The sequence below is a fragment of the Epinephelus lanceolatus genome, chromosome 15 (genome assembly GCF_041903045.1).
Source record: "Epinephelus lanceolatus isolate andai-2023 chromosome 15, ASM4190304v1, whole genome shotgun sequence".
Classification (NCBI taxonomy): domain Eukaryota; kingdom Metazoa; phylum Chordata; class Actinopteri; order Perciformes; family Serranidae; genus Epinephelus; species Epinephelus lanceolatus.
In genome coordinates, this window is record NC_135748.1 from 38,593,744 (window position 1) to 38,619,525 (window position 25,782).

Genomic DNA, 25,782 nt, shown 5'->3' on the forward strand with positions numbered 1-25,782 from the left:
GGCACTTCACAGAAAACTGTTTGTCTCAGACTTTTGAAGTTGTAAGGCCATAAATGAAGAGATGCCTCTCTGTGATTGGCCCGCAGACTTCAACATAACCTCAAACTTTAGCACCAAGTTATGAGTTTTCCAATTTTCTCTTGTCAGGGCAATTTAGTGCTTCTTGTGGAGCCTTAATGTGAAGCCATAATCCATGTTAAGTCTTTTTGTTGCCCTTCATCACTGGTTGTATTTCAGTGGGTTCAGCTGCGGTTCAATTAAAGGGACAGTTCATCCCAAATCAAATATACATATTAGGGCTGTCAAGTGATTAAAAAATGTGTCATAGTAAAGCTGCTGGATTTTGGACACAGTTGTCCCCCTGTCCTCCACCACCCCAACTGGTCCGCAGTCTATTTTGTAAGGAGTTAGTTAGTCGGTCATGGGTAAACTTACTCAGTTTGAATGCCTGGTTGAGTGTGGCTTAAAGAGGCTAGCTGCTAGTGCTAGCATAAGAGCCTATGCTAGCTGGGACCTCCGGGTTCGCTGCTAAATGTTTTGCATTAAGATGATATTTCACACTTGCAGTTCTCCGATGGTACGCTGCTCCTATCAACAGTTCCATGTGAGTGTTTTTTTTTCTCCTCTTACTTGTAGTGCTATTTATCAGCCTAGATTGTTTAAGTGAGAGTTGCCAAGTGCTGGAGAGATCGGCCGTACAGATGTCTGCCTTCTCTCCAATATAGTGGCACTATAGCTTGTAGCTTGTGGTGCTCGAAGCATCAAAAAATACATCTGAAAAACTTAACATCATTGTCTCTTTCCAGAAATCATGACCCGCTTAATCAAGATAATCCACAGACCTTTGCTGTGAGCAGTTTCATGCAGGAACTATTTTCTTCTTCTGAACTACACCCGCCAACTGTATCACGGCGCAAAAGGAAGCGTGCACCTTCTCCTAGCTCACCTAGCACCACTGAGGAGGAGGACGCCATTAATGTTTACATCTCGCACCGTCATGCGCACAAGCCTCACGTCCATGAGTAGATGCACGTTTCCTTCTGCACTGTGATACAGTTGGCGGGTATAGATCGGTACATGAAACTGCTCACAACAAGGTCTGTGGATTATCTTGAGTAGGGCTGGGCGGTATGACCTAAAATTTATATCACGGTATAAATCGAATCCCTTCACGGTAACGGTATATATCGCGGTATAAATTTAAGTGTAAAAGTTATAATAGAAGTGTTTCTGAATGGGTTTTGTAGTCCCTTAGCAAAGCTAAATTGATAAAAAAAAAACAAAAAAAAAAACAACAAAAGCAAAGATATAATGTATTTTTTAGAGCATTTATTGTGCAGAATGCAGATCTCAAAACTCAAAATTAAAACCCAGTACTCTATGGTGCAAAATGTTCCCTGGGATCTATATCAAAAGGTAATTTCCTTCTTTTAGCAAAATCCTAAATGACTGAGTTGTGTTTTTTCCACCTGGACCTTTACGCTCTGCCATTTCTCTTCTAATCATCATGCTGTAACCTGTGACAGGCTGTTATGATACCACAACTATCACACATTCACATATGGAGTTTTTTGTGGAGCCCCTAGCGTCACATAGGTTTACATTACAAAAGGTTTATGACAAACTCTCTTGCTGAAAATCAACTCCCGTGCACGCACGGCAAGAGAGGAGAGGGAGAGACGCTGTGCTGCTGCCAGAGGAGACACTGAATGAGTTCCCTCTGAGCGGTAAGTTGCTAAAAGAGTCTGAGAAGTCCGGGGCTGTTCATAAGACATTAACTCACGCACTCACAAGTTCTCCAGCAACACATGTTGCACGTGCTACGCTAAATCACGGACGTGAACCAGCTCCTCTTGCTCCGCTGTCTCTGTGCTCGCAGCCATTTTCACACTGAGGCAGGTGCGATGTCGTCATCGACGATAGGACGGTAGAGCGCAAATCTCTACCGTGGGCCAAATTTATATCATTTCTACCGTCTACCACATATACAGTGCAGCCCTAATCTTGAGTAACCTGGTCATGACTTCTGAAAAGACATATTACTGTTGAGTTTTTTTTTATTTATTTTTTGGGCGCTTTGAGCACCACACATGCCACCTAGTTTCATTATATCTCCAACACTCGGCATCACACACAAAAACAATCAAGACTGATAAGTGACACTACAGATAAGAGGAAAAATATGTATTTTGATTTTGGGTTGAACTGTCTCTTTAAAAATTAATTTTACAACATTGTTTCATGTGAATAATTTTTGGAGGCCTGAAAGGGTAAAAACTGGACAGCACTTGAAAAGACAATATTATTAAAATAAAGTCTCTTAAACATTAATTATACATTAATTATTTTGTGCAGCATTTTGTGACCCCTTTTGGGGAATCAGTCTCTCAGGTTAGGCAGTGGATCTGGTTTCATGATTTCATGACAGTGCCAAAACAACGCTTTCCTTCCAATCTCACAAGTTCCTCTAAAAAAAAAAAAAAAAAAAAACGCTTCTAAAATAACCCAAAATATCATTTTTGAGAGCTAAATGTCATCTTTATATAACAGTATTAAGCTAGGAGGATTAATTGATCAGAGAATGAAACAGATAATTAAATCATCATCGATTTTGAAAATCGATTAAACAAATGCCAGACACTCTTCTCAAATATGAGGATTTGGGTTATTTTTTCTGTCTTATATTGTTGTAAATTAAAAATATTTGGACTTACAGATCTCTGTTTTTTAGACTATTGGTCAGACACAGCAAGCGATCTGTAGCCATCATATTAGGCTCTGGGAAACTGACATTTTTCAATATTTTCTAATGTTTTATAGACTAAACAACCGCTAAATCAATCAAAAGGTTAATAATTGTTAGTTTCAGCCCGAAACCAGTTGTACTGGACAAAGATTTAAATAAATATATGTATATATAGTAAGTAAACAAGGCTAAGAATCCAGTGCTTTTAGTGACAGTTTGATAACCCAGATGCATTAATGTCAGCACTCAAAAAGTATTCAGGATTCAATCCTGAGCACAGATACAGTACAGGCCAAAAGTTTGGACACACCTTCTCATTCAATGCGTTTTCTTTATTTTCATGACTATTTACATTGTAGATTCTCACTGAAGGCATCAAAACTATGAATGAACACATGTGGAGTTATGTACTTAACAAAAAAAGGTGAAATAACTGAAAACATGTTTTATATTCTAGTTTCTTCAAAATAGCCACCCTTTGCTCTGATTACTGCTTTGCACACTCTTGGCATTCTCTCCATGAGCTTCAAGAGGTAGTCACCTGAAATGGTTTCCACTTCACAGGTGTGCCTTATCAGGGTTAATTAGTGGAATTTCTTGCTTTATCAATGGGGTTGGGACCATCAGTTGTGTTGTGCAGAAGTCAGGTTAATACACAGCTGACAGCTCTATTGGACAACTGTTAAAATTCATATTATGGCAAGAACCAATCAGCTAACTAAAGAAAAACGAGTGGCCATCATTACTTTAAGAAATGAAGGTCAGTCAGTCCGGAAAATTGCAAAAACTTTAAATGTGTCCCCAAGTGGAGTCGCAAAAACCATCAAGCGCTACAACGAAACTGGCACACATGAGGACCGACCCAGGAAAGGAAGACCAAGAGTCACCTCTGCTTCTGAGGATAAGTTCATCCGAGTCACCAGCCTCAGAAATGGCAAGTTAACAGCAGCTCAGATCAGAGACCAGATGAATGCCACACAGAGTTCTAGCAGCAGACCCATCTCTAGAACAACTGTTAAGAGGAGACTGCGCCAATCAGGCCTTCATGGTCAAATAGCTGCTAGGAAACCACTGCTAAGGAGAGGCAACAAGCAGAAGAGATTTGTTTGGGCCAAGAAACACAAGGAATGGACATTAGACCAGTGGAAATCTGTGCTTTGGTCTGATGAGTCCAAATTTGAGATCTTTGGTTCCAACCGCCGTGTCTTTGTGAGACGCAGAAAAGGTGAACGGATGGATTCCACATGCCTGGTTCCCACTGTGAAGCATGGAGGAGGAGGTGTGATGGTGTGGGGGTGTTTTGCTGGTGACACTGTTGGGGATTTATTCAAAATTGAAGGCACACTGAACCAGCATGGCTACCACAGCATCCTGCAGCGACATGCCATCCCATCCGGTTTGCGTTTAGTTGGACGATCATTTATTTTTCAACAGGACAATGACCCCAAACACACCTCCAGGCTGTGTAAGGGCTATTTGACCAAGAAGGAGAGTGATGGAGTGCTGCGGCAGATGACCTGGCCTCCACAGTCACCGGACCTGAACCCAATCGAGATGGTTTGGGGTGAGCTGGACCGCAGAGTGAAGGCAAAGGGGCCAACAAGTGCTAAACACCTCTGGGAACTCCTTCAAGACTGTTGGAAAACCATTTCAGATGACTACCTCTTGAAGCTCATGGAGAGAATGCCAAGAGTGTGCAAAGCAGTAATCAGAGCAAAGGGTGGCTATTTTGAAGAAACTAAAATATAAAACATGTTTTCAGTTATTTCACCTTTTTTTGTTAAGTACATAACTCCACATGTGTTCATTCATAGTTTTGATGCCTTCAGTGAGAATCTACAATGTAAATAGTCATGAAAATAAAGAAAACGCATTGAATGAGAAGGTGTGTCCAAACTTTTGGCCTGTACTGTATAATTAGCAAATATAAAATTTTCACACGATAAAAGCTGCTTTTTTTATTAAATTAAAGCAGGTTTAAAAAAGCTAATCAAAAATATAACTGTCCCTGTCAAATTAATCATGTTCATGACGCACTGCGACGCATTAGTCCTTGCTTCCAAGATGAAGCATGCTGCTATAAATGACGTCCAAGGTTTTTATATCTGCTCTGAAACCACTTAATGAAAAGCGAAACCTCAGCATAAGGAGCAGAGGTTGTTTACATTTAATCAAGACTTCAAGTGTCGCACTCCCTCGCTGACCTTTGACCTTGACAACAACAACACCCTCAGCAGGTTGAATGAGGACGGGAGAGGAAGAAGAAGAACAGAGTGGGAGCTGAGAGCAGCTTGCCAGCAGCCAGTGACAGATGTGAATGTCGACTCAGCTCCTCCAAACTATTAAGAACAGAGGCTGAAAATAAACATTTAGGCTTCAGAGACGATATCCCCCGCTATCAGCCTCTCGCCAATTCTCCCGGTTACATAAGAGGTCAGGTCGCAGCGGTGCCGGCTCTCTGATGCAGGTTGGCTGTTACAGCAGCACCAGCTCACAGAAAAAAAGAGAGGAGAGCAGAGCAAAATAAACAGCAGACCCAGCCCCTCTAACTCATCTGAACCTGAATGCAACATTTCATACACAAACCTGAGGTCCATGATGACGCTCAGTCAGCTCTTAAAATAACGGAGGAGTGAATGTTTTAAAGGAAGAAGCTGACATTTTTCTTACAGCTAACTGTCTGTGTCTCTCAGCTCTGAGCCCACTGGTTCCTACTCAAGATGTCAATCTTTAAAAACAAGTCACAAATATATAAATATATATGTGTCATTTAAGGCTCAGTGACTTCCTGAAGCAGCTGGGGCTGGGAGCAACTACAGCATTTGATCAGAACTATTTTCAGCAAATTAAAACATCTGGGGCTCTTGTAGGTTTTTACGGTGCGGCTAAAAGAATACTTTATCAACAAAATGATAATTCCTATCGTCATTCCTCCTCAATTACTCACTCATGTTATGTTTAATTTGTGGAGAAAAATTTTCGTTTCCCCTGCTTGCCTTCTCAGTGAACGAAGAATCCAAACAGTAAGAAAATTCTTGCTAAATTGAAGTCATAGAGGACTGCATTGAACAACAGCAAAACTATTTTAGAGCACCTGTTCACAAACTCTCACAACTTGTACGGTATAATTGAAGTCTCATTTATCCAGTCGTATGCTCAGTACTTTACCTGCATTTTCGTGCATACAAGTAGGGAGCCAAATGAGCAGAGTTCAAACTATGGCACTTGCCCACTACTCATCCGTGCGAGACTGTTTCTGCAATAGTGTTTTAAATAGTAAGGTTTAAGCAAAAAATGCTTGTGTTTTGGCAGAACTTGAGCTCGAGTTCTGCTGTTGTTAAATGCAGTCCCCTTTAACTCCGATTCATCAAGAATTTCCTCAGTTTTTGGATTCTTCGTTCACCGTGGAGACATGTGAGAAAACCAAAACTTTCTTCAAGCATTCAACTAAACTTGGGGTGAGCGCTTGATCAAAGCTTTAAGGGGGGATAACGTGACAATTAGCCACTTTGTTAGCATCCAGGTCTCTAACGTTAGCCACAATAGCTAGAAAAAAGAATCATTAGCAAGACGGCTAAGCTGTCATATCAAATTTTCAGGTGATTTGCCAAGCTGGTTGTAGATTTGTGACATACCAGTTTCTGTTGGCACACCTGGCACTCTGCTAAGGTATCTATAACCCCTTCACGTGTGGTCAAATTGTCATGGTCACAAACTTGGGCCTATCACTAAATTTCAATGTGTTTGTCTGTGAATAACTCAATTTATTTTGATGCATAATGGATTATGTTGGATTACTATTTCTTAATCTATGGTCTACTTGCCATTTTTGGGGTAATAGTATAAAAAAACACAGCATTCAAATGCTAATTGGAACATCAATGACCATGGGAATGATCAAACATTGATCATCATGATGCTCTGTAAGTGTAACAAAATACACTGGAGCATATGGACTTGAGGCAACAAACTTTATTAGAGGACTAAAGGTTCGACACCAGCTATGTCTTCGTCAGCTTCAGCTCTAATGAAGACGCACCTGGTGTCGAAACATTAGTCCTCTAATAAAATTTGCTGCTTCAAATCCATGTGCTCCATTATACTTTGGACCAGATCTCTGAAGTCTCCCCTGATACAAGATTGCCCTCCTCTGAGAGCACCTAACACACCAGCTGTTACCCTACTAGCATCTGTAAAGCTCACTAGCTGGTCAGTGTGCTGTGCAGTGTACTTCTGGGGACATTTTGGTCCCCAGCTTTTGCTGCGGAGTAAGCGCTCTTGACTTTCACGCTACTCCCCAGTACAGGTTGCTGTGAACACAGAGGCAGCTGCACGAAGTTGTTGGCATTATTAGCTTCATATTTACCATACAGGTGTCCCAGTGGTACAGATTTTCTCATCTAACTCTTGGCATCAAATTGACAAAGTGTATTTCCTTAAAAGTCAAACTATTCCCTCAACACAAGTGACGCTCAAGGAATTGGACCAGTCTCAACTACTGAGCTACAAAAATAAGCCACAAATCTAATCCATGTCAGGATTTCCTTTGAATATCTAACTCATCAACCAAAAAAAAAAAGAAAAAACATAGAAAGCGAGCCTATAAATAGAAACGTGTGACAAGAATGGGAACATTTAAAGTGTCAATCATGGAAAAAGAAAGATGTAGTTTCTTTTTTCAAGTGTGTTCCAGTTCCTTAAATAAACATTAAAAGAAATCTGAATCCCATCATGAACGCAGGAGGGTGGATGTGGATGGCACAGCGGGAGGAAACATCACATGGACACTGTTTAAGTGTGGACATTTAACAGTGGTACGGCTGACAACTGACAAATTTACTTAACATGTCACTTAGTTTTATACAGTTTATACAATTTTAGTTTGTTTATTTAGTTACTATCCATTTGCTTTTCATTTATTGTTTGCCCATTTTATTTATTTTTCTTTCTTCTGTGTGAGGATTGTATTCTTGGCTTTTCTATGTTGTGGTTTTCTGTGAAGTTCAATAAACTTTAAGTCATGAAAAAGAAATCTGAGTCCCTGGTGAGCAGCAGGAAAAATAACCTGACAAATTCCTAAAAGAGGTTTTTTTTTTCCTCGACTGTGACAAAGCAGTAACCTAAAAACAACAAGGATCGCAGACAAAAGCCTCATGCTTTGTGTTTCCGTGAACAGCGCTGTCATGACTCAGTGTTTTTCTGTCAGCGTCGTGTCACAGCCAACGCCAAAGGGCCCGGGCCTCTGAGATACAAAGGCCAGAATCAATGGAGCTTTGGAAAAACTGATGGAAAACCACTAGCAGATCGCTGAGAGGGATGAGGGAGAGAAGAGCCCAGCGACGGGTGGCGGCTGAACATCAACACCCAACACATCATCGCTGCCACCAGCACCAGCAGCAGTAACTGCTGCCGCCACGCTCAGCCCCCGTCCCCTCTGCTCTGTCTGATGAGCAAAAAAGCCTCCAGAGCTGCAGAGTCGATATCGCTCTGACTTCCCCGAAACCACTTCCAGGCCGTGAGACTGAGCCAAAATGTACAGATCAAAACAACCACGCAACACACGTCTCCCTTGCTAATGAGTGTACACACAAAAAAAAAGAGAAACAGGGTTATGGGCAGCTTGTTCTCAGCTCGCTGACTTCAAACTGTAAAGTGAAACTGCTTTTCACTGGGTGGCAAAAAAAGGAGCATTCACTCTCAGTCTCTGAAAAATTTGCATTTTAAAGGCAAACCCGCTTCCTGGTTTGGTTGATTTAACAAGAAAAACAAAACTGTCACTCCCAGTTGCATGACAACTGAGCAGCATGAGCCGGAAAAAGGTAGCAGAAAAATCACATTTAGTTTCTCATGGAGGCCAAAAGACGTCCAGAAATATACCAGAACTCACAGTTTACAGCAAAACGTGTTTGAATGAGACAATTCTGAGGTATTTCTGAGGTTAAACTACCCAACAGTAGGGCTGCATGATTATGGCCAAAACAATGATCACGATTATTTGGATCAATATTGAGCTCACCATTCTTTATCATGATTATTCATTGTTTTTAAAACAAAAACAAAAAAAAAATATTTCACATTCACATCTAAATATAAAGAACACTGCTTTCACTTAGATGTTGTGCTGCATTCCTGCTAATGTACAAATCTTTGCATCAAAGACTTAAAATAAGGTTCTTCTTAACCCGAAATAAGTCTGTGTCCTACAGATATGTATCCACCACTGTATTTATATAGTGGTGGATACATATCTGTAGGACATATATGTATCCACCACTGTATTTATATAACTGAAACTAAACGGGAGATAATCAATATCACAGGTAAGAAAATGGACACTGTATGATAACCGTCAACTTTGATATTACGGCATACCTTGAAACCGGTATATCACTGCAACCTGACTTGCATACAGTTTGTTCTGTCCTATATCAGAAGTACCACCAAACAACAAATGATGCTGGTTGATGAACAGATGATTTTCCACGTCTGCAGTCGCAACTTTCAGGACAGTTTTTCACAGGCTGCTGCTGCAGAAAGCACACATGGCAAACAGCTCTTCAAACGTGAGTTTAGGAAGTGCTTGATCTGATATGCAGTGCAGTTTTCTATGAGCGGAGCACAAATCTTAAACCTCAATATTGCATGGCATGCTGAATAAATGCATTGGAATAGTGTCGACAATGACCCTAATAGTTCGCCTTTTTTTTCTTCCTAAAATTAGATTAAGGCATCTTCTGCAGCAGGAATGTCATAAGAACCGATACTTGGGTTCTGAAAATGTGACAGTACTCGTTTTTCTCCAGTGTTGAACGTAGCAGCGATCCCATTCTTCTGGACCTGACAGGGCAGCATGTACAACTATAAGTGCTCCAGTCTGTCGTTGGAGGCCAACGAAAGAAGAAGAACGTATACCAGCGGGAAACGCAATAATGAGCAAATGAGTTGTTGAGCATCTATTTGGCACTGAACACTCCAAGTTTAGCGTTTTTTTCTGCTTGCCAAGAGCTGAAAAATGTTTATCTTTGGGTAAAACACTGCACTCGTCACTGTCACTCTTTACCCAGCCATCCAATCACAGTGGAAGAGGGGCGGTACAAATAGCCGACGACAAAGACCGACCATCACATTTTACATGCATAATATTGTTGTACTTTTAATTAGAGTGCAGGGTTTTAAATAGTAATGGAGTATTTTTAAACTGCGGTATTATTACTTTCATTTAAGTAAAGGACCTGAGACACAATCCTCCTTTTAAGGCCTCAGATTAGATTTTAATTTCACTCCAATGTTTTCATTTAAAACCTAAGTGGGACAGTGGATGTAGAGGTGAATCATCTCCTCCACAGCGGAAGCTTCCCACTAAAATAATAAAAGCTCTTAACTCTATATGAAGAACACATGCTCAGTCCCAGCATGCCCTGCTTCCCATTTACACAATTAATACTCAATCTGTTGTGCTTCATGAATTTATAAATGAATTCTGCCACAGCGTGAGAGAGTGTAACAGCGGAGAGGAACAAGGGGGGTAAATTACCTTCTGAAGGCTGTTTGGGTTCAGCTGCGTCTTGTCTATTATCTTAATTGCCACCTGCGAAGAGAGAGAAAAAACAGAATTGAAACTGAGTTAAATAGGACATAACAGCAGAGGAGAAGTGTGAAAAAGAAGAAGTGCAAAATGAAAATCAATCAGAAAAACAACCACACAGAGAAGGAAATTGAATTTAGCTTATCTTTAAAACACTTCAGAGTCAATCTGAGACAGCAATAAAACAGTTTCAGCTTCCTCCTCCAGAAAAGAAATATGCTGCCAAATAATTAACAACACATTCAGGAGGGGATCGAAAGGAACGTTTCCTAAAAATGTTGTACGTTGTGTTGAGACAAGGCTTGCTCTTTCTGTTCATCAATTATGAACAAATCAAATGCTCAGCAGCAGCGGCTCGATGCTGACAACATCCATTACTGCCAACAAGCTTTAGAGCAATGAATCCACCAGTATGTGGAGCTGGTAGGGATGGATATGGTTTGAAATGTACCTGATTGTAGCACCAATACTACCCTGCTTTTTGATACCTTACTTTAAGAAACGTGAGCAACTTCTTCCTGTAAAATCTTTGGTTTTACTTACAAAAAGAAGTCTAAGTTCTGAAATGCCGTCCAAACGAAAGCAGACATGTAACAAAAACTGGCAAAATTCTGAATTAAAACAGGAACTGTCAGATGAATGAACAAGTAAACAATGTTATGAATCTGACAGGAAATTAAATGCCAGCTTCTGACAGTTTTCTCACTTCAAATTTGGTCAGTACAAAAGAAGTACTGAGATATGGCTGTGATAAAAACTGGATATCAGCCCGGCAGTGTCATTACCTGCCAACAATCACAGGAAGCGATGTGTAAAACCTGTAGTGAAACTTAAAGTGATTAAAAATTCTTTTCTGGGGGTTTTTATTGAACAGTTTTTTGAGTCCTAGTGTAGTGTGTGGAGGTTTAACTAAAGGTGGTCGAACTTATTTACTTAGGGGACACCGCATTTTTAAATTTAGTAAACATTCAAGCACAGATTTAGTCAAATTAAATGGGAATATTATTGTAAAATTTCTATAAATCCAACTGGTGGTGTCAACATTCAGGTTCACGGAGCATATATTGAAGACTAAAAGGAAGGAAACAAATACTTTAACTATTATTTAATGCCATTAATCTTACCAGGGCAAAATGCATTTCATTGCATTAATGTATATGACAATAAACTTGAACTCTTGCATACACTTTTAGCCCCTTTTCCACAGTCTGGTCAAGGCAGGAATGTCACACCAGTATTCTGCCTCGCTTTCTATGAAAGCTACGATCGCAGAATGGGGTGACACAGTTGTCTCGCCTTTAAGCTGGCAGCAGAGGTAGTAACAGAGCTGAATCTAAGTGTGTAACGTTCTGACAAATTACGTGTGTGACCCATTGCCAGCAGACTTCAGTTAACAGCAGTTAGCAGCTGACTTCAAGAAGTAGAACAGCAGCTGAAAAAGGTCTGGGAACTCCTTACCCTCAGAGCAGAAGACGCAATCTACCGCCTCGAACAGGGATGGTAAATGATTGTTACTGCCATGTTGTGTCATTGTTACTGTTTAGAAAGCGCTGCCCAACCCGTATGAGTATGACACGCTAGACGCTGACACTACGTGTGTTTACATGGAGCCATGTATTCCTTTTGCATTCAGGTTGGAAACCCTACCCGAATAGAAATACTCCTTGTAAACACCTCAACCCTAATGAAAACAGCCAACCCAAAAGAAAATCTAATCGGGTGCACAGGGGTGGAATATTCCTTTTCAGAACCCGAATGGAAGAATTTTTCTGTCTTGTATACACCTCCTACCCGATTCCAGCCATTCCATTCTTTCTGCGCATGCTCGTTTCCTTGCCCTTCTGGCGCGATGATGTATACAGCGTGCATAGCAACGGGCTGAGATAGACCAGTTGGACTCGTTGCACTCACCGGTCTCTATTCGCCACAGCACGGTCCTCTATCTCCCTTCTTCGACCTTCTACCTCCCTTCTCTTCCTCAACAGACGAAGCATTAACAGAACAAGGTTGTTGTCGTACTGCTGCTTCAAGAATATAAGCAAAACAAGCCCGAAAAAGGCACTAAGAACGGCGTCGTCAAGTATCTTGTTATCCGGAGTGAGGACTACAGTGTTTTCTTCCGGTAAATGTAAACACATAACATCCGCCCCGCCCCCTATCCAATCAGAAACCTTCCCTGCCTCAAACCTTGCGCAGACCTGAATACAGGCGATTAAACTGATCTCTGTGTAAACCCTCATTCGGAATGAATATTTCCCATGTAAACTACCTGGAAAAACTTTAATTCCGAATGATTTCATTCAGATTTATTTCATTCTGAATGAGAAGCCATCATGTAACCGCACCTACTGTTGTTTCACGTCATGCCCGTCATGCCTCTTTTGCTTCCAGAATGCCAGCATGTTGACTAAAAATCAGACACTGGGGCAGCATTGTGCCTGCATTATTTGGTTCTGCACCTCTACTGCAGGTGCTCTGTGTAAGACAATTTTGTTTTCTACTTATTATTCTACTTACCTTTTTTTATGTTAGCCTTAGCCGCAGCAGCACGTTAGCCTGAAACAGACAAATCTGCTCTGGCAGATACGCCTGATCCCCCTCAGCTTTAGACAGACTTACAGTGGGAGTGGGCCAATCATAACCATTTATCTAATATGGGGCATGTTCCAGACAGTGACTGACATGTTGGGGAGCCTTTGCACCTTACGCAAAGTAAGTGATGATGACATCATTTTCGGATTGTGCTCCCTCACGCACCGTTGTAAACCTAGCTTAGCAAAAAGGAACACAGCTGAGGCATTTTCAAAAACAACAAAGACTGCTGCAGATGATGCGGAAATTTCTGTTGGAAGTACGACTTTCAAATTCTGATGGCAAAAACAGCAACACTTGTTCACAGATATATTAATGTTACACCAATACAGCTCATCTCTGCACGCTTCAATCCGTTTACATTTTTCGGTCGCTTGGTACTATGTCATGTTTAGTTGTTCGGACTGGTTGTAGGTCTATCAAATTGCGTCTGGAGACATTTTGATCTGCGGTCATTGGTCATTAACCTTGGAAATCAAAAATACATACAGAATACATATAAATCTCATTATTTACTTGAATTCATCTGCTGCGTTTTTATGTCAAGAGTGTACATTTATATCTTTTCAACCAACGGAAAGATGACACAGATCTCATGTCTACTCTGTGAACATTTTACTTCACCTACCTTGTTCCTACTGGATCAAAACCACAGGAATATTCTTACCATGTTTCTGAGGTTCTGTTTTGGCTGTTCAAATTCATGGATTTATCAAAGTTAACTTTCTTAGTTGAACACCTAAAACATGACTCCAATCTGTACCAAAAACAGAGTCTGTGTCCGTCTCACCTCTCTGCCAGTGAGGATGTGTCGGGCCAGCTTGACCTTGGCGAAGTTGCCCTTGCCGATGGTTTTGAGCAGCCGGTAGTTGCCGACATGGGGCTGCTGCGGCTCCTCTGAGCTGCGTGACCGGACGCCTGTCCGGGCTGAACGCGTGCTGATCTCCTGACGTCCATTACTGTGAGATGTGTGCTGTGGGAAAAAGACACAAGTGCCAGTTATTGAACTGTACATGCTGTGAAACATCCACATGTATCAGCTGTGACTCATGTTGACCCACTGTGACATATCCACTTAGACTCTGCAGGAAATAAACTGCAGATATTTATAGTTCTGCATCCAGACAAGGAAAGCTTTTCTTCCACCGGCCACAGATGGCTGATAAACTCACTGTTTTCCAGGCAGTTTCACCATTTCATCAACCAAACATCAGAGCGAGGTATGACGTTAATTTGGGGCACAATCCACACAGAACTGGAACAAACTTTCAGAGGATTTTACGTCTTTTGAATCTTGTTAAAATGTTCTGCACTGGCTTAGAGTGAATCTTAATCATGTCTCTATTCTCAAAGTTCTATTATTTCTATTTGAATTCTTGTGTTTTTATGCCCTTTTTACATTTTTAATGCATTATTTAAATCACTCTGAATTGTTTTTGTGTTAGAAATGTGCTAGACAAATAAACTTGCCTTCCTTGATCATTTATTGATAAACTGTTTATTCATTTGGTCAATAAAATATCAGAAAATGGTGAAAAGCATCCATCATAAGTTCCCAGAGTCCTGAGTGACATCTTAACAATGCTTTTGTTGTCAAAACAACAGCTTTAAAACCCCAAAAACATTCAGTTTGCCACCATGACACCTCGAAAAGCACAAAATCCTCACATTTAAAGCCCAGCTCAGACCAAAGATTTGTGATGACACGAGTTGAAACTTGAAACTACTTGCAATGCACTGGTCTGCAACGTTATAAAAATCTAGTTCACACTTATGTCACTAAACAAGGAGGTGTATCGTCTTTGTAGCATCAGCTATCTGTACTTTGGTTTTAAATTGCAGCTTTTAAGGTACAAGTAATGACTGAAGTAGTAACTTTGCATTTCTGAGTATGTGTGTGTGTGACACTCGGATGTACACAGCTAGTAACAGTAGCAACCAACCGTCTGACAGCGACACACCGCGAGGACATAGACATCCATGTCAACAGCAGCACGGATGTTAACGACATGAGCTTGGGCTTGGAGAGCACGGACGGCTGTTGTAAAGTGACCCACCAACCTGACAGTCAGCCGTTGGTTAATGTCGTGCCGTCTGTGAGCATCTGTCGCCCTAGTTTTGTTGGCACTAGTCGGCCCACTAGCGGGTACTTTTCTTGGTTCAGCATGTTGAATCGGTGTGGTGAGAGAAATCACACCATGAGCTCTTCTGCAGAAACAGTTCGTAACTGTTTGCGTCATCGTTCTCTAAAGCGCTGTAAATATAATTAGTTCTTTTAACATGAGGTTGTTGTGTTTATGTGCCAACTGGCTAACTAGCATCTTGTCAATCTTCCGGTTTCCCTTTCAAGGAATACAGACTACGGCCGCCTGCTGATTTGGAGAGTTATTTCCTCCTGCACAGCGCAGCATGTACGTGCTAGTGCAGTTGGTTGTAGTCTTTTCTTTGTGCTTAGGTGCGACTTTTGGCCAAGACACAGGTGACGTGAGGCGACGCAGCAGTTAGCCTTCGTCACCATTAGTTCTTTCGTGTCGGTTTGGTGTGTCTGGGCTTTCAAACCAGCCACTGGCGACCTGACAAACTGAGTCACAGGTGACACCATCAGCCAGCTTGAGTCAAGCTGAGATGGGCCTGTTTCTTCAACAGCTTCGTCTCGTTGCAAATCTTTGGTCTGAACTGGGCTTGTGAGACTGGAACCATTTATTCTGTCTTTTTCTGTACTTTACAAAAATACTTACAACAATCAATCTATTATCAAAATGGCTGCAGATTAATTTCCTCTCAATCAACTAATTTTTTAGCTCCAAAATTAATTATTTGTGATACAAACCGTCAAATTAATACTCAAGTTACACTTGCAACATTTGTATGAACTTAAATCATACTAAAGACAAACCGATTAGCAAAATTTTCTGCTGCTTTAACTGATTTTTAATTAACAATCAGCTTCACTTTTTCCACTCAGAGTGCACTGGAAAGACGTGTCCGGTCACAGGCTCCCACATATCTATGAAGGTCACGTTCATGCACAAGTAACTAATGACTAAATAGAAATAATGTGACCAGGTTGGAGAGCAGAACTCTGTATCTCAACTCAAGGCTAACTGTTTTGCTTGTTTCACATATTTCTGCCTCATCGTCCTCATTTTTTTATCCTGTTCTAAACAACAGCTGGTTAGCTTTTAGCAGGTTAGCTGCCGTAACAGAAGGTGCCACAAACAATCTGAGCAAAACACAAACTCTCTTTTCTCCTTCTATTATCTACTTGTATTATATTTTACTGCATAGTATTGTGTTTTTCAGTGTTGTTGTGTAATGCATGTGTTGCCTTAAGTAAAGCACCTTAAGAGCCTCTGTGTTTCTAAGGTGATACAGAAATACAAAACAAAATGTAACATCATCTGGCTGGCAGCTTCCATCAGTGTCATATCCTGTTGTGGGCACTCAGCCTGTCTGAAAACAGGATGTACAGCAGACCATAAAGCACCAAATAAAGGTGTCAAAAGGTTAATGAAAAGTTGAGAGGGTCAATCCATAACAGCAGTCTGGTTCCAACACTGTCACCACACTACTGTTCTGATTTACACCAAGAAACAGTTCAGCAGAGTTGGTACAGATCCAGATCTCCGTGCATCTCTTTATCAGTTTCGTAAGTAGATGATGGCTTAAACAATATACTTTTTACTTTTTGTGATCTGATGTTACTACAAAAAGCAGCTGCTCATCTAACTGTAAGAAGTAACCTAGATCACATGACACCAGTCCTGGCCTCCCTCTTCTGACTTCCTGTCTGTTTTAAGTTTGATTTTAAGATTTTATTGCTTGTTTTTCAGGTTTTGAATGAGATGGCACCACCTTATCTAGCCTACTGCATCTTAATACTTCAGTTAGAGTGCTGACGTCGACCAATCAGATGCTCCTGGATACTTCCAGAACTAGACACAGAAACAGTGGCGACCTAGCTTCAGCTACAGCTGCTGGAGACCCACCTCCTCTCGCTTGCGTACGACTGATTTGAGCTTGACACCTTTGCTGTGCTGCAATTTGTTCTCTATTATGTTTATCATTTATCATTTGGTCAATGTACCTGTTCAGCACTTTAGTTGAGTGCAGCTGTTTTTAAAAGTGCTCTACAAATGACAGGAAAATATCTGCTCCCTTTCCCTGGATGTTTCATGTCATTAATGTGTTTTAACGTTTCATGATGTTAGTCAGAACACCTGTTTGTAGTGTTGCAGGCTGTAAAAAGATGTACGTGAATATATCCAGGGCTAAAATGGATGAGAGAAACTTCAAGAATACACTAAACATTAAGAAAACTCAATGCACTCTGGTTTGCATCTTTAACACGCAATCAAAGACTGACTGCTAAGCGCAGGAAGAAGCCTGGTGCCTGGTGATTTTGTGGTGCACAGCTCTGACAGCACCACCAACAGAGGGATTGATTTTTTTGGGTGCTGTGTTCAAAAGCACCCCCCTGTGTCCCAACAACACCACCAAAAAAAAAATCTGATACATACTTGCTGTAGCCTCAGTATCGACTGTCCAACCGATGCCTCATTAACAGTGTCACTGCCCTCTGCCCATCCCCAACCTGACTGACCCCATTCACCCCAGAGACAATGAAGAGGACATGAATGAAAGTGAGGAAATGAATAATAAGAGTTTAGACTTTCATGCAAACCTAGAACCTTAAACAAAGCCAGAACAGAAGTCAAACACGATGAGCAGGAAACATTATCTCTGCTTTATGTTTTCACTCCACAGGGCACCAGTTTCATTTAAAAGACTTAAAGTTGCAGCATAAATAATTCTGCAAGATACTGTGCAGATGTAACAGCTAAAATCAGGCTTCTTTAGGAGAACACAGAATATAAACCATAAGGCAGGACAAGGTCGCAATAAACCTAAAAATCTCTACATGAATTATTCTACAAGAGATATAAAATGCCATAAAGCACAATAAGGTCACTTTACAGTCTCTGCTCAGCAGCACGCACACTTTAAGTCACTAAAGGAATATTTTAGGCCCTCTACAGTGATAGCTCAGGCGATAAAAATAGGATAAGGTCACTGTTGAATACCACAGACACGCCACAAAAAAAGCCTGTGGGACACATTAAACCGTTCGTTTTCCCTCCCAACACATCGTCTGCTAATCATAAAGGACACAGAAATATCTCACGTTCTTCAAAAACCACCCATTTCCATTTTTCCGGCTAACAACTTCCTGTAAGAAAAATCTCCCCGTTTAATTTGATCCTTTCCTTTTCTGTGGTTACTCACGAGGCTGCGGTGTCTCCTGGCTGCCTGCGAGCCCGTCATGTTTCAACAGGAAAACACTGATGATGCCCATAGAGATTCCCACTACACCAGATTTTCCCAACTCAGAGCCCAGATAACCACAGAGAGACAGAGAGGGAGACAGCAGGAGGGGGGTGGGGGGCGCACTGATATCAGTCAAGCCTGCTACGGGCAGACGCACCGAAACTGGAAACCAGGACAGGATCCTTTCAGATTAAAAGCATTCATCAGCTGCTTTTCACAGAGCTGGGGAGACACAGACTCTCTTAACAATCTCTGAACTCACTAGCAATCAGTCTGACAAAGATTTACAGCCAATATTCCAGCCAGCGGACATCCGGATAAAAGATATCAGGGCAAAGTCTTCCTCTTCTGTTTGCTGGTCATTGTTTACAGCCAATGAGACACGAGAAAGGAGTTTGAGTCGAGACATGAAACAGAATTATTGTATAAGATGTAAATAAAAAGCTCAGTCATCATCCGACAATAACCACTGGGTTCCAAGATTGCATTTCAGCCAATGCATGTCACCTCTTTTGCCCTCCACGTGGACTGTTCACTTGAATGCAACCAAAGCCGACTCAAACCTGACTGGTCAATGCCACACAGACTACAATGGAAACCAGAATATTTGCGATACAAAAAACTTGTCCCGTTACCTACAGCTTCTGCAGACATCTGTTTATTGTGTTTACTGTGCAGTAACTTGAATTACTTTTGAATATTTTTCTACCCATACAATGTAACGCTGATATTTCAAGCTAATTATGTTACAGGTCGAGTGTGTAGGAGTTAGTGTAGTGGCATTTAGCAGCTGAGGTTGCAGACTGCAACCAACTGAAACTTCTCTCATATGCCAAACATGCAGGAGAACAACGGTGGTTCATGCAAAAATGCAAATGGCCCAATCTAGAGCCAGTGTCTGATCTGTCCATTCTCAGCTACTGTAGAAACAACATGGTGAACTCATTGGGAGAGAACGTGCACAGTATGAAGATAGAAGCTCATTATACAGTAATGAAAACATAACGATTCATATTTTCAAGTGAAAAACACTCAAGAAGACATACTGATTATATTCTATTTCTGCCAATATATGCCCTAAATCCTGCACACTGCACCTCTAACAAACACCTTTAATTCTCCTTATTCTATTTCATTTGGAACTGCAGTTAACAATTATTTACATTATAGATTCAGCTGTTGATTATCACATCAATTACTCTATATAAAAACATCACAAAACACTGAAAAATGGCCATCACAATATCCTAAAGCACAAAGTGACATCAGCAAATGTCTTGTCCAGTCAGACAAACAGTCAAACACCCAAAAATATTAAATTTTCTACCATTTAAATTAAACATACATTAAGTAAAATTACATTTGCAAACCTGAAAAATCAAATGTTTGGCTCTTTTGCTTGAAAAACGACTCAATAGTTTATCTAAATAATTGCCAACTGATCAGAGAACGAATGACAGGAGCTGTACACAACACTCAGAGAATTAAAATAGCAGCAAACTACTATTTGCTGTGTACAGATATCGTGGAGTAACAGCCTCCTGAGTGTGTTGTAATCCAAACTTCTCTGTTTGTTGTTGTGGTAGCCGTGCCAAATGCATGTGCATGCGAGTCCCTGCGCTCATACAGTGATTACAGCGGCATCATTGTTGAAGCGTAACGCCCACCCTTAACTGCTAGCTCTGTCAGCACTGTTGCCACTGTCAGCTCTGTTTATTAAGTTAGCAACATTCCCTGCTGGCTGCCAGCTTAGTCACCTCCATGTTGACAACATGTGCAGACATCCTGCCCCAGACTCTGAATCACAAAAATACCCTAAATGTCCCCTTCAGCTCCTTTAACTGTTGTTTCTTTTGTGTTCATTATTGCATCTGCTGGTCTCCAGTCGTCATTTTCCTGCCTACTGAGTCTTCACATTAGCAGTCACTGAAATGGCCTAGTTTCCCTGCAGGGATCAATAAAATTTCCCCACATCTTATCGCCCTCAGTGCTCTTGTTTGTTCAGTATAGTCTTATCTCCAGCTGACTCTTTTCTGCTACTGTGATGAGTCATGAGATTCTGATATCACATGTAGATATAACGTGTGGCTGCAGCTACAAAGATGGGATATGGGGAGAAAGAAAAGGAATGTATGGAAGGGTGAAACAAAATGGGGATTACTGAGGTATGTGTTTAAAAACCCACTAAATTTAATGGTATGTCAAACAGAAATGCAAAAATAACATTAAATTAAGTCTGGTTAACATTAAGAAAAGTATAAAGCAGCTATAGAAATAGTAGATTAGGTTTTGGGTGAAGTAAATCTGCAGCTTAGAGATAGATCAAAATAATAAATTGTCTATGCATGTATGTACAGTGGCTTATATTTCTCCATTTCCTGTCAAAACACTTCATGTTCTGTAGCACTGAATTAAATGATATGTTGTTTGACAGTAATTTTAATGACCACTTACTTATTAAGGGCATTTATCACGCTCAAATGTATAACATTTGCTTGTTTAAACATCTAAAATGTAAAAAAGACTTGCTGTTTTTCTCTGCTGTATATGACTGTAAAGTAAGTATTTGGTTTTTGGATTATAAATCAGAAAAAAAAAAATCACCTTGCACTCTGGAAATTTGTAATACCACTATTTTTGTCATGTTATAGCTTACACGATTAGGTCAAAACATAATTTATTTTTTTAAAAAGCAGCTGATTAATCTCTACAAATAATTATTGCAACCTGAAATAAGTCAAACAGGAGGATGTTTATCTGCTATAGTTTTAGGGACCAGTTAATCGTAAGTCACTTACAGAGCTGGTTGCTGCTTCTCATATATTGTTTTCTATCATTGTACAACAAAGAAGTTAAGTTTTGGAAATTTGAAAACATCACTCACATCACTTATTTTCAGTAGCTTTTGTCACACTATACAGATTAATCAAGTAGTCAGCTGCTGAAAACAATTAGTTGATTCATCGCTTGGCAGAAAATTAAGGAACACTAACTTCGGTTCACCGATTTATTGTTGAAATATATTACAAAGCTAACAGCATCTCATTCCAGCTTCTCAGACATTAGGACTTTGTGTGTTTTATATCATTATTATTAAAATATCTTAATGTTTTAGGCTATTTGTCCAAAAAATATTAAAAGGTGTCACCTCCAGTTTTGGAAAACTGTGACAGACATTTTTTCCTCACAGTTTTACATAACAAAACTAGACAGATTAGTAAAGTGTAAGAATTAAAGTTACAGCTGTAAATAAATTAACTGAAAAAAAATTGACATATTATTAAAATAATAATTAGAAGGGGGCAGCCCTGATATATTCTTCAATTTTTGAGGGAAAAAAGTCATAAATTTAACATTTAACATGGCGACTGGTTAATATATCTCTATTTTGTGCGTTTTTAATTTCTGTATGATTAAAAAAAAATATATATAACAATACACTCATTGTTCCATTGTTAATTCTTTGGTGCCCATTTAAGAAGTTGGAGATTAGTTTAATTTTGAAAATCCTGGCCGGAAGCTTCAGTGCTGCTACCTTGACAACGCTCTTTCAGACAGGAGATTCTGTTAGTCACGAGGAGGCGGGGCTAATGGAACCCATATTTGGAAGCTGAGCGGCTGAGACCTTTGAGTGACAGCTGGGAGAGCCAATGGCGAGCCTGGACTGAAACTACTGTTGCCTGCCAGAACCAGCAGGCAAAGTACTGTAGTTTTGGGCCTAAATATCCCGACTACATCCTAATTAGGTGCAGTTACATTCAAATTTATCACAAAAATATAATTTACATGTAATTAAAGCCCAATATGAGCGCCGGATTAGATTAAGTGCGTATTTGACGTAGAGGATATGCTTGTTTACGATTTGCTAACAAAGTGTGAAACAATTAGCTATCATCCAGTCCGGCAATGCAACATAATCAGCCATAATTTCAGTTAAACATCCGCCTCATTCAACAGGCAATTTCATTATGTGTTACATTTAATAATTAAAGTACAGCTAACCCAATAAACAGCCCTTTATACTCACACTTTCCGTCACCTTCTCGTTGACCGTAGGCAAAGGAGTTTTTGTTGACATCTTTTTTATTCGTCCTTTCTTCCGCCAGTCTCAGTCTGATCCACCGACACCTCCTTCAGTCCGACAGCCGAAAAAAAGAGATTATTGCTTTGCTTTGCAGCTCTGCTCTCCGGGGGGAAACTGTCTCAGCATGGATCGTGACAATTTTCAAACCAAACCGGACGTGTTAGAGCCGAGCACCTGAACTGTTAGGGATCGAACAAAAAAGAAAAAATCCCCACTAACAGAGCACAATAATCTGATGTTCACTTATTTACATGGCGCGTACATACCGCTCATGGCCTCAACTCAAATCGGTGTCCGTCTGTCCGTTTGGGTTTGAGTCAGTGAAGCTAACTAAACTAACGTTAAGGCGCTGTCGGTCGCCACTTCCAAAAAAAAACCACCCCGGGCTTTTTCTTTCTCACAAAAAACAACTGTCTAAAAAGAAGCCATGGCGTCGAGTGTCACCAGCCGAGGGTTCCTGGAGGGATTCAGAAGGTTTTGGTGGCTGAAATACTCGCCGTCGACTCGGTTTCTTCCATCTCCGACGGCCCAAAGTGAAGCTGGTCTGTCCGTTTTAGGTGGGACCAAAATGGCTACTCAGCGGCTGGGCTGGATTAGGCTGCCTTCAGGGACACCTCCCCGGCTCCGACGTCAGGCTTTCATCATGAGCACCCAAACAACCGACTGTTATTTTCATTAATAAAAATCCTGAAGCATTATTTACAACTTTTACTTAAGTACAGTGGAGAAAGAAGTACTCACATACGTTTACTTAAATACAGTGGTGGAAGAAGTACTCAGATTCTTTTACTTTAATACAATGGTGGAAGAGGTACTCAGATACTTTTACTTAAATACAACAGTGGAAAAGGTACTTTGATTCTTTTACTTTAATACAATGGTGGAAGAAGTACTCAAATACTTTTACAATGGTGGAAAAAATACTCAGATACTTCTACTTAACTACAGTGGTGGAAGAAGTACTCACATACTTTTACTTAAATACAGTGGTTGGAGAAATACTCCGATACTGTTACAATGGTGGAAGAAGTACTCAGATACTTTTACTTAAATACAATGGTGGAAGAAGTACAGAGATACTTTTACTCAAATACAGTGGTAGAAGAAGTACTCAGATACTTTTACAATGGTAGAAGAAGTACTCTGATACTTTTAATTAAATGCAGTGGTGGAAGAAGTATTCAGATACTTTTACAATGGTGGAACAAGTACTCAGATACTTTTACTTAAATACAGTGATGGAAGAAGTACTCAGATTCTTTTACTTTAGTACAGTGGTGGAAGGAGCACTCAGAGTAATTTACTTAAGCACATTCATGAAAGAGGTACTCAGATTCTTTTACTGAAGTCATGGAAGAAATACTCAGATTTCAGTACTCAGATACTTTTAATTAAATACAGTGGTGGAAGAAGTACTCAGATACTTTTACAGTGGTAGAAGAATTACTCAGATACTTTTACTTAAATACAGTGGTGGAAGAAGTACTCAGAGTAATTACTTAAGTACATTCATGAAAGAGGTACTCAGATTCTTTTACTGAAGTCATGGATGAAATACTTAGATCTCAGTACTCAGATACTTTTACTACGATGGTGGAAAAAGTACTCAGCAATAGTGGAAAGTAACTAAGTGCAATTACTCAAGCACTGTACTTAAGTACAATTAAGTTACTTGTACTCTACTTGTGTAGTTCCATTTTATTCTACTTTATACTTCCACTGCACTACATCTCAGTGGTAAGTATTTTACTTTCTCCTGCACTGTGTTTATCTGACAGCTTTACTCATTTTACAGGTTTATTATTAATCAACTAATTATTAGAAATTATTAGAGATTAAACTTCCCAGCAGGATGTAAAGTAATATACTCATACTTCTGTTTGATGATTACTCAAACTTTTGATTCTATAAGTATAATATCTCCCTCTGAAATGTAATGGAGGAGAAGTTAAAAGTAGCATAAAATTGGAAAGTGTGAGTAAAGTAAAAGTATATCAATCTATATACTCAAGTACAAAAAAAGTAGTGGTACAACAGCGTGTTACAAGTAAAAGTACTGCATTTAAACTCTTACTTTAGTAAAAGTACAAAAGTATCTGCATCACATTGTACTTAAAGTACCAAAAATAAAAGTACTCATAATGTAGAATGACCCATTTTAGAAAAATAAAAATTATATTACTTGTATATATTTAATGATGCATTAATAGGTTCATCACTTTAATGGTGTGGCTTGTAAAGGTGAGGCTAATATAAATACTTTATATACTGTTGGGCTGTTTAAAATAAAATAATACATAATAATTTATTAGTCCTTATATTTTGTATTGATAATCTGAGTCTGCAAAGTAACTAAAGTTCTCTGATAAATGTGGCTGAGTAAAAAGTACAATACAAGTATAAAGTAGCATGAAATGGAAGTACTTTAGTAAAGTACAAGTACCTCAAAATTGTACTTAAGTACAGTACTTTAATGAATATATGTAGTTACATTCCATCACTTATCATCAATTGATATTTTATTGGTTATTTTCTTGTTAAAAATATAATGTAATGTTAAAATACTAAATTCAAAATAAGTTACTTTTCATGTTTGTGAAGCTGCAGAGCAAATATCTGCTGTATTTTAATTAAAACATGATTAATCGATTATTTGGTTTATTATGAATTAAATATACACAACACCTATTGTCAGATTGTGTTGTTTGTTGTGTTGAAACTTGAGGATCTATATTTTCCGACAGTGCCTGAACGCAGCATGAGTGAGTCCAGCTGAACGGGTGGAGGAAGTGAGGAAACCGGCTGACCTCAGTCCCATTGGACCAGAGAGGACTGTCATCAGGAGGAAGCGTCTCTGTGGACTTGATTTGGCTTCAAAGGAAAATATGTTGCACAAATTCTGATATTAAAGGGAAAAGCTGCAAAGTCGCAACAAAAAATTAAATCTTTAGTGTAAATTAAAGTTTTAAAATTGTGACTTTTGTTGAGTGTTTTTGGACAATAATCAACTCAGAGAGGATTTATAATTTAACGAGAGTCTATCAGTAACGACAAAACCCTACTATGAGGATTTAAGTCCACATTTATGCACATTTCACTTAAAAATTCTATTTTAAAATCTCCTCAAAATATGTGGTTCTATCGCCTAATATTCTGCATTTCTACCACTTTCTGATATGCAATATGACAATTTATTACTGTTGATTAAAAGTTAATTTTATTGAGATACACTTCAGAAAATTTAGCTGGTAAATGTAAAAACTTTAAAACATAGAAAGGTCATGATTTGTGGATTGATGTATTATGAATGACAGCCTGTCTCCTGTTTAAGTGAGGAAATAATAATATTTAAGTAATCCTTGAACTCCGACATATTTGGATTACTGGTAATCATTTTAATTTTTAATTAATCGTAAAGTTTATTTGCTAGAAAAGTGACATCACAAC

The 25,782-nt window shown here is 39.6% G+C and overlaps 1 protein-coding gene across 27 annotated transcripts in view; it reads right to left on the bottom strand.

The window, feature by feature from the left end:
- mark3a (MAP/microtubule affinity-regulating kinase 3a) overlaps positions 1–22,914 on the bottom strand; it is an 88,463-nt gene extending 65,549 nt beyond the window's left edge. For 23 of the 27 annotated variants that reach the window (XR_013493415.1, XR_013493414.1, XM_078175319.1 and 20 more), the window contains exons 1-3: positions 22,279–22,913; positions 13,714–13,896; positions 10,281–10,334 (exon numbers count right to left, since the gene is read on the bottom strand). Coding sequence is in view for 25 of the 27 variants with exons in the window: in XM_078175319.1 (XP_078031445.1) it covers positions 10,281–10,334; positions 13,714–13,896; positions 22,279–22,329 (288 nt within the window). In the remaining 2 variants the exon portion in view is untranslated. Of the gene's footprint in view, positions 1–10,280; positions 10,335–13,713; positions 13,897–22,278 lie in introns of all 27 variants that reach the window. The other 4 variants (XM_033643215.2, XM_033643223.2, XM_033643219.2 and 1 more) reach the window with 1 other exon arrangement.
- Positions 22,915–25,782: the final 2,868 nt, after the last annotated feature.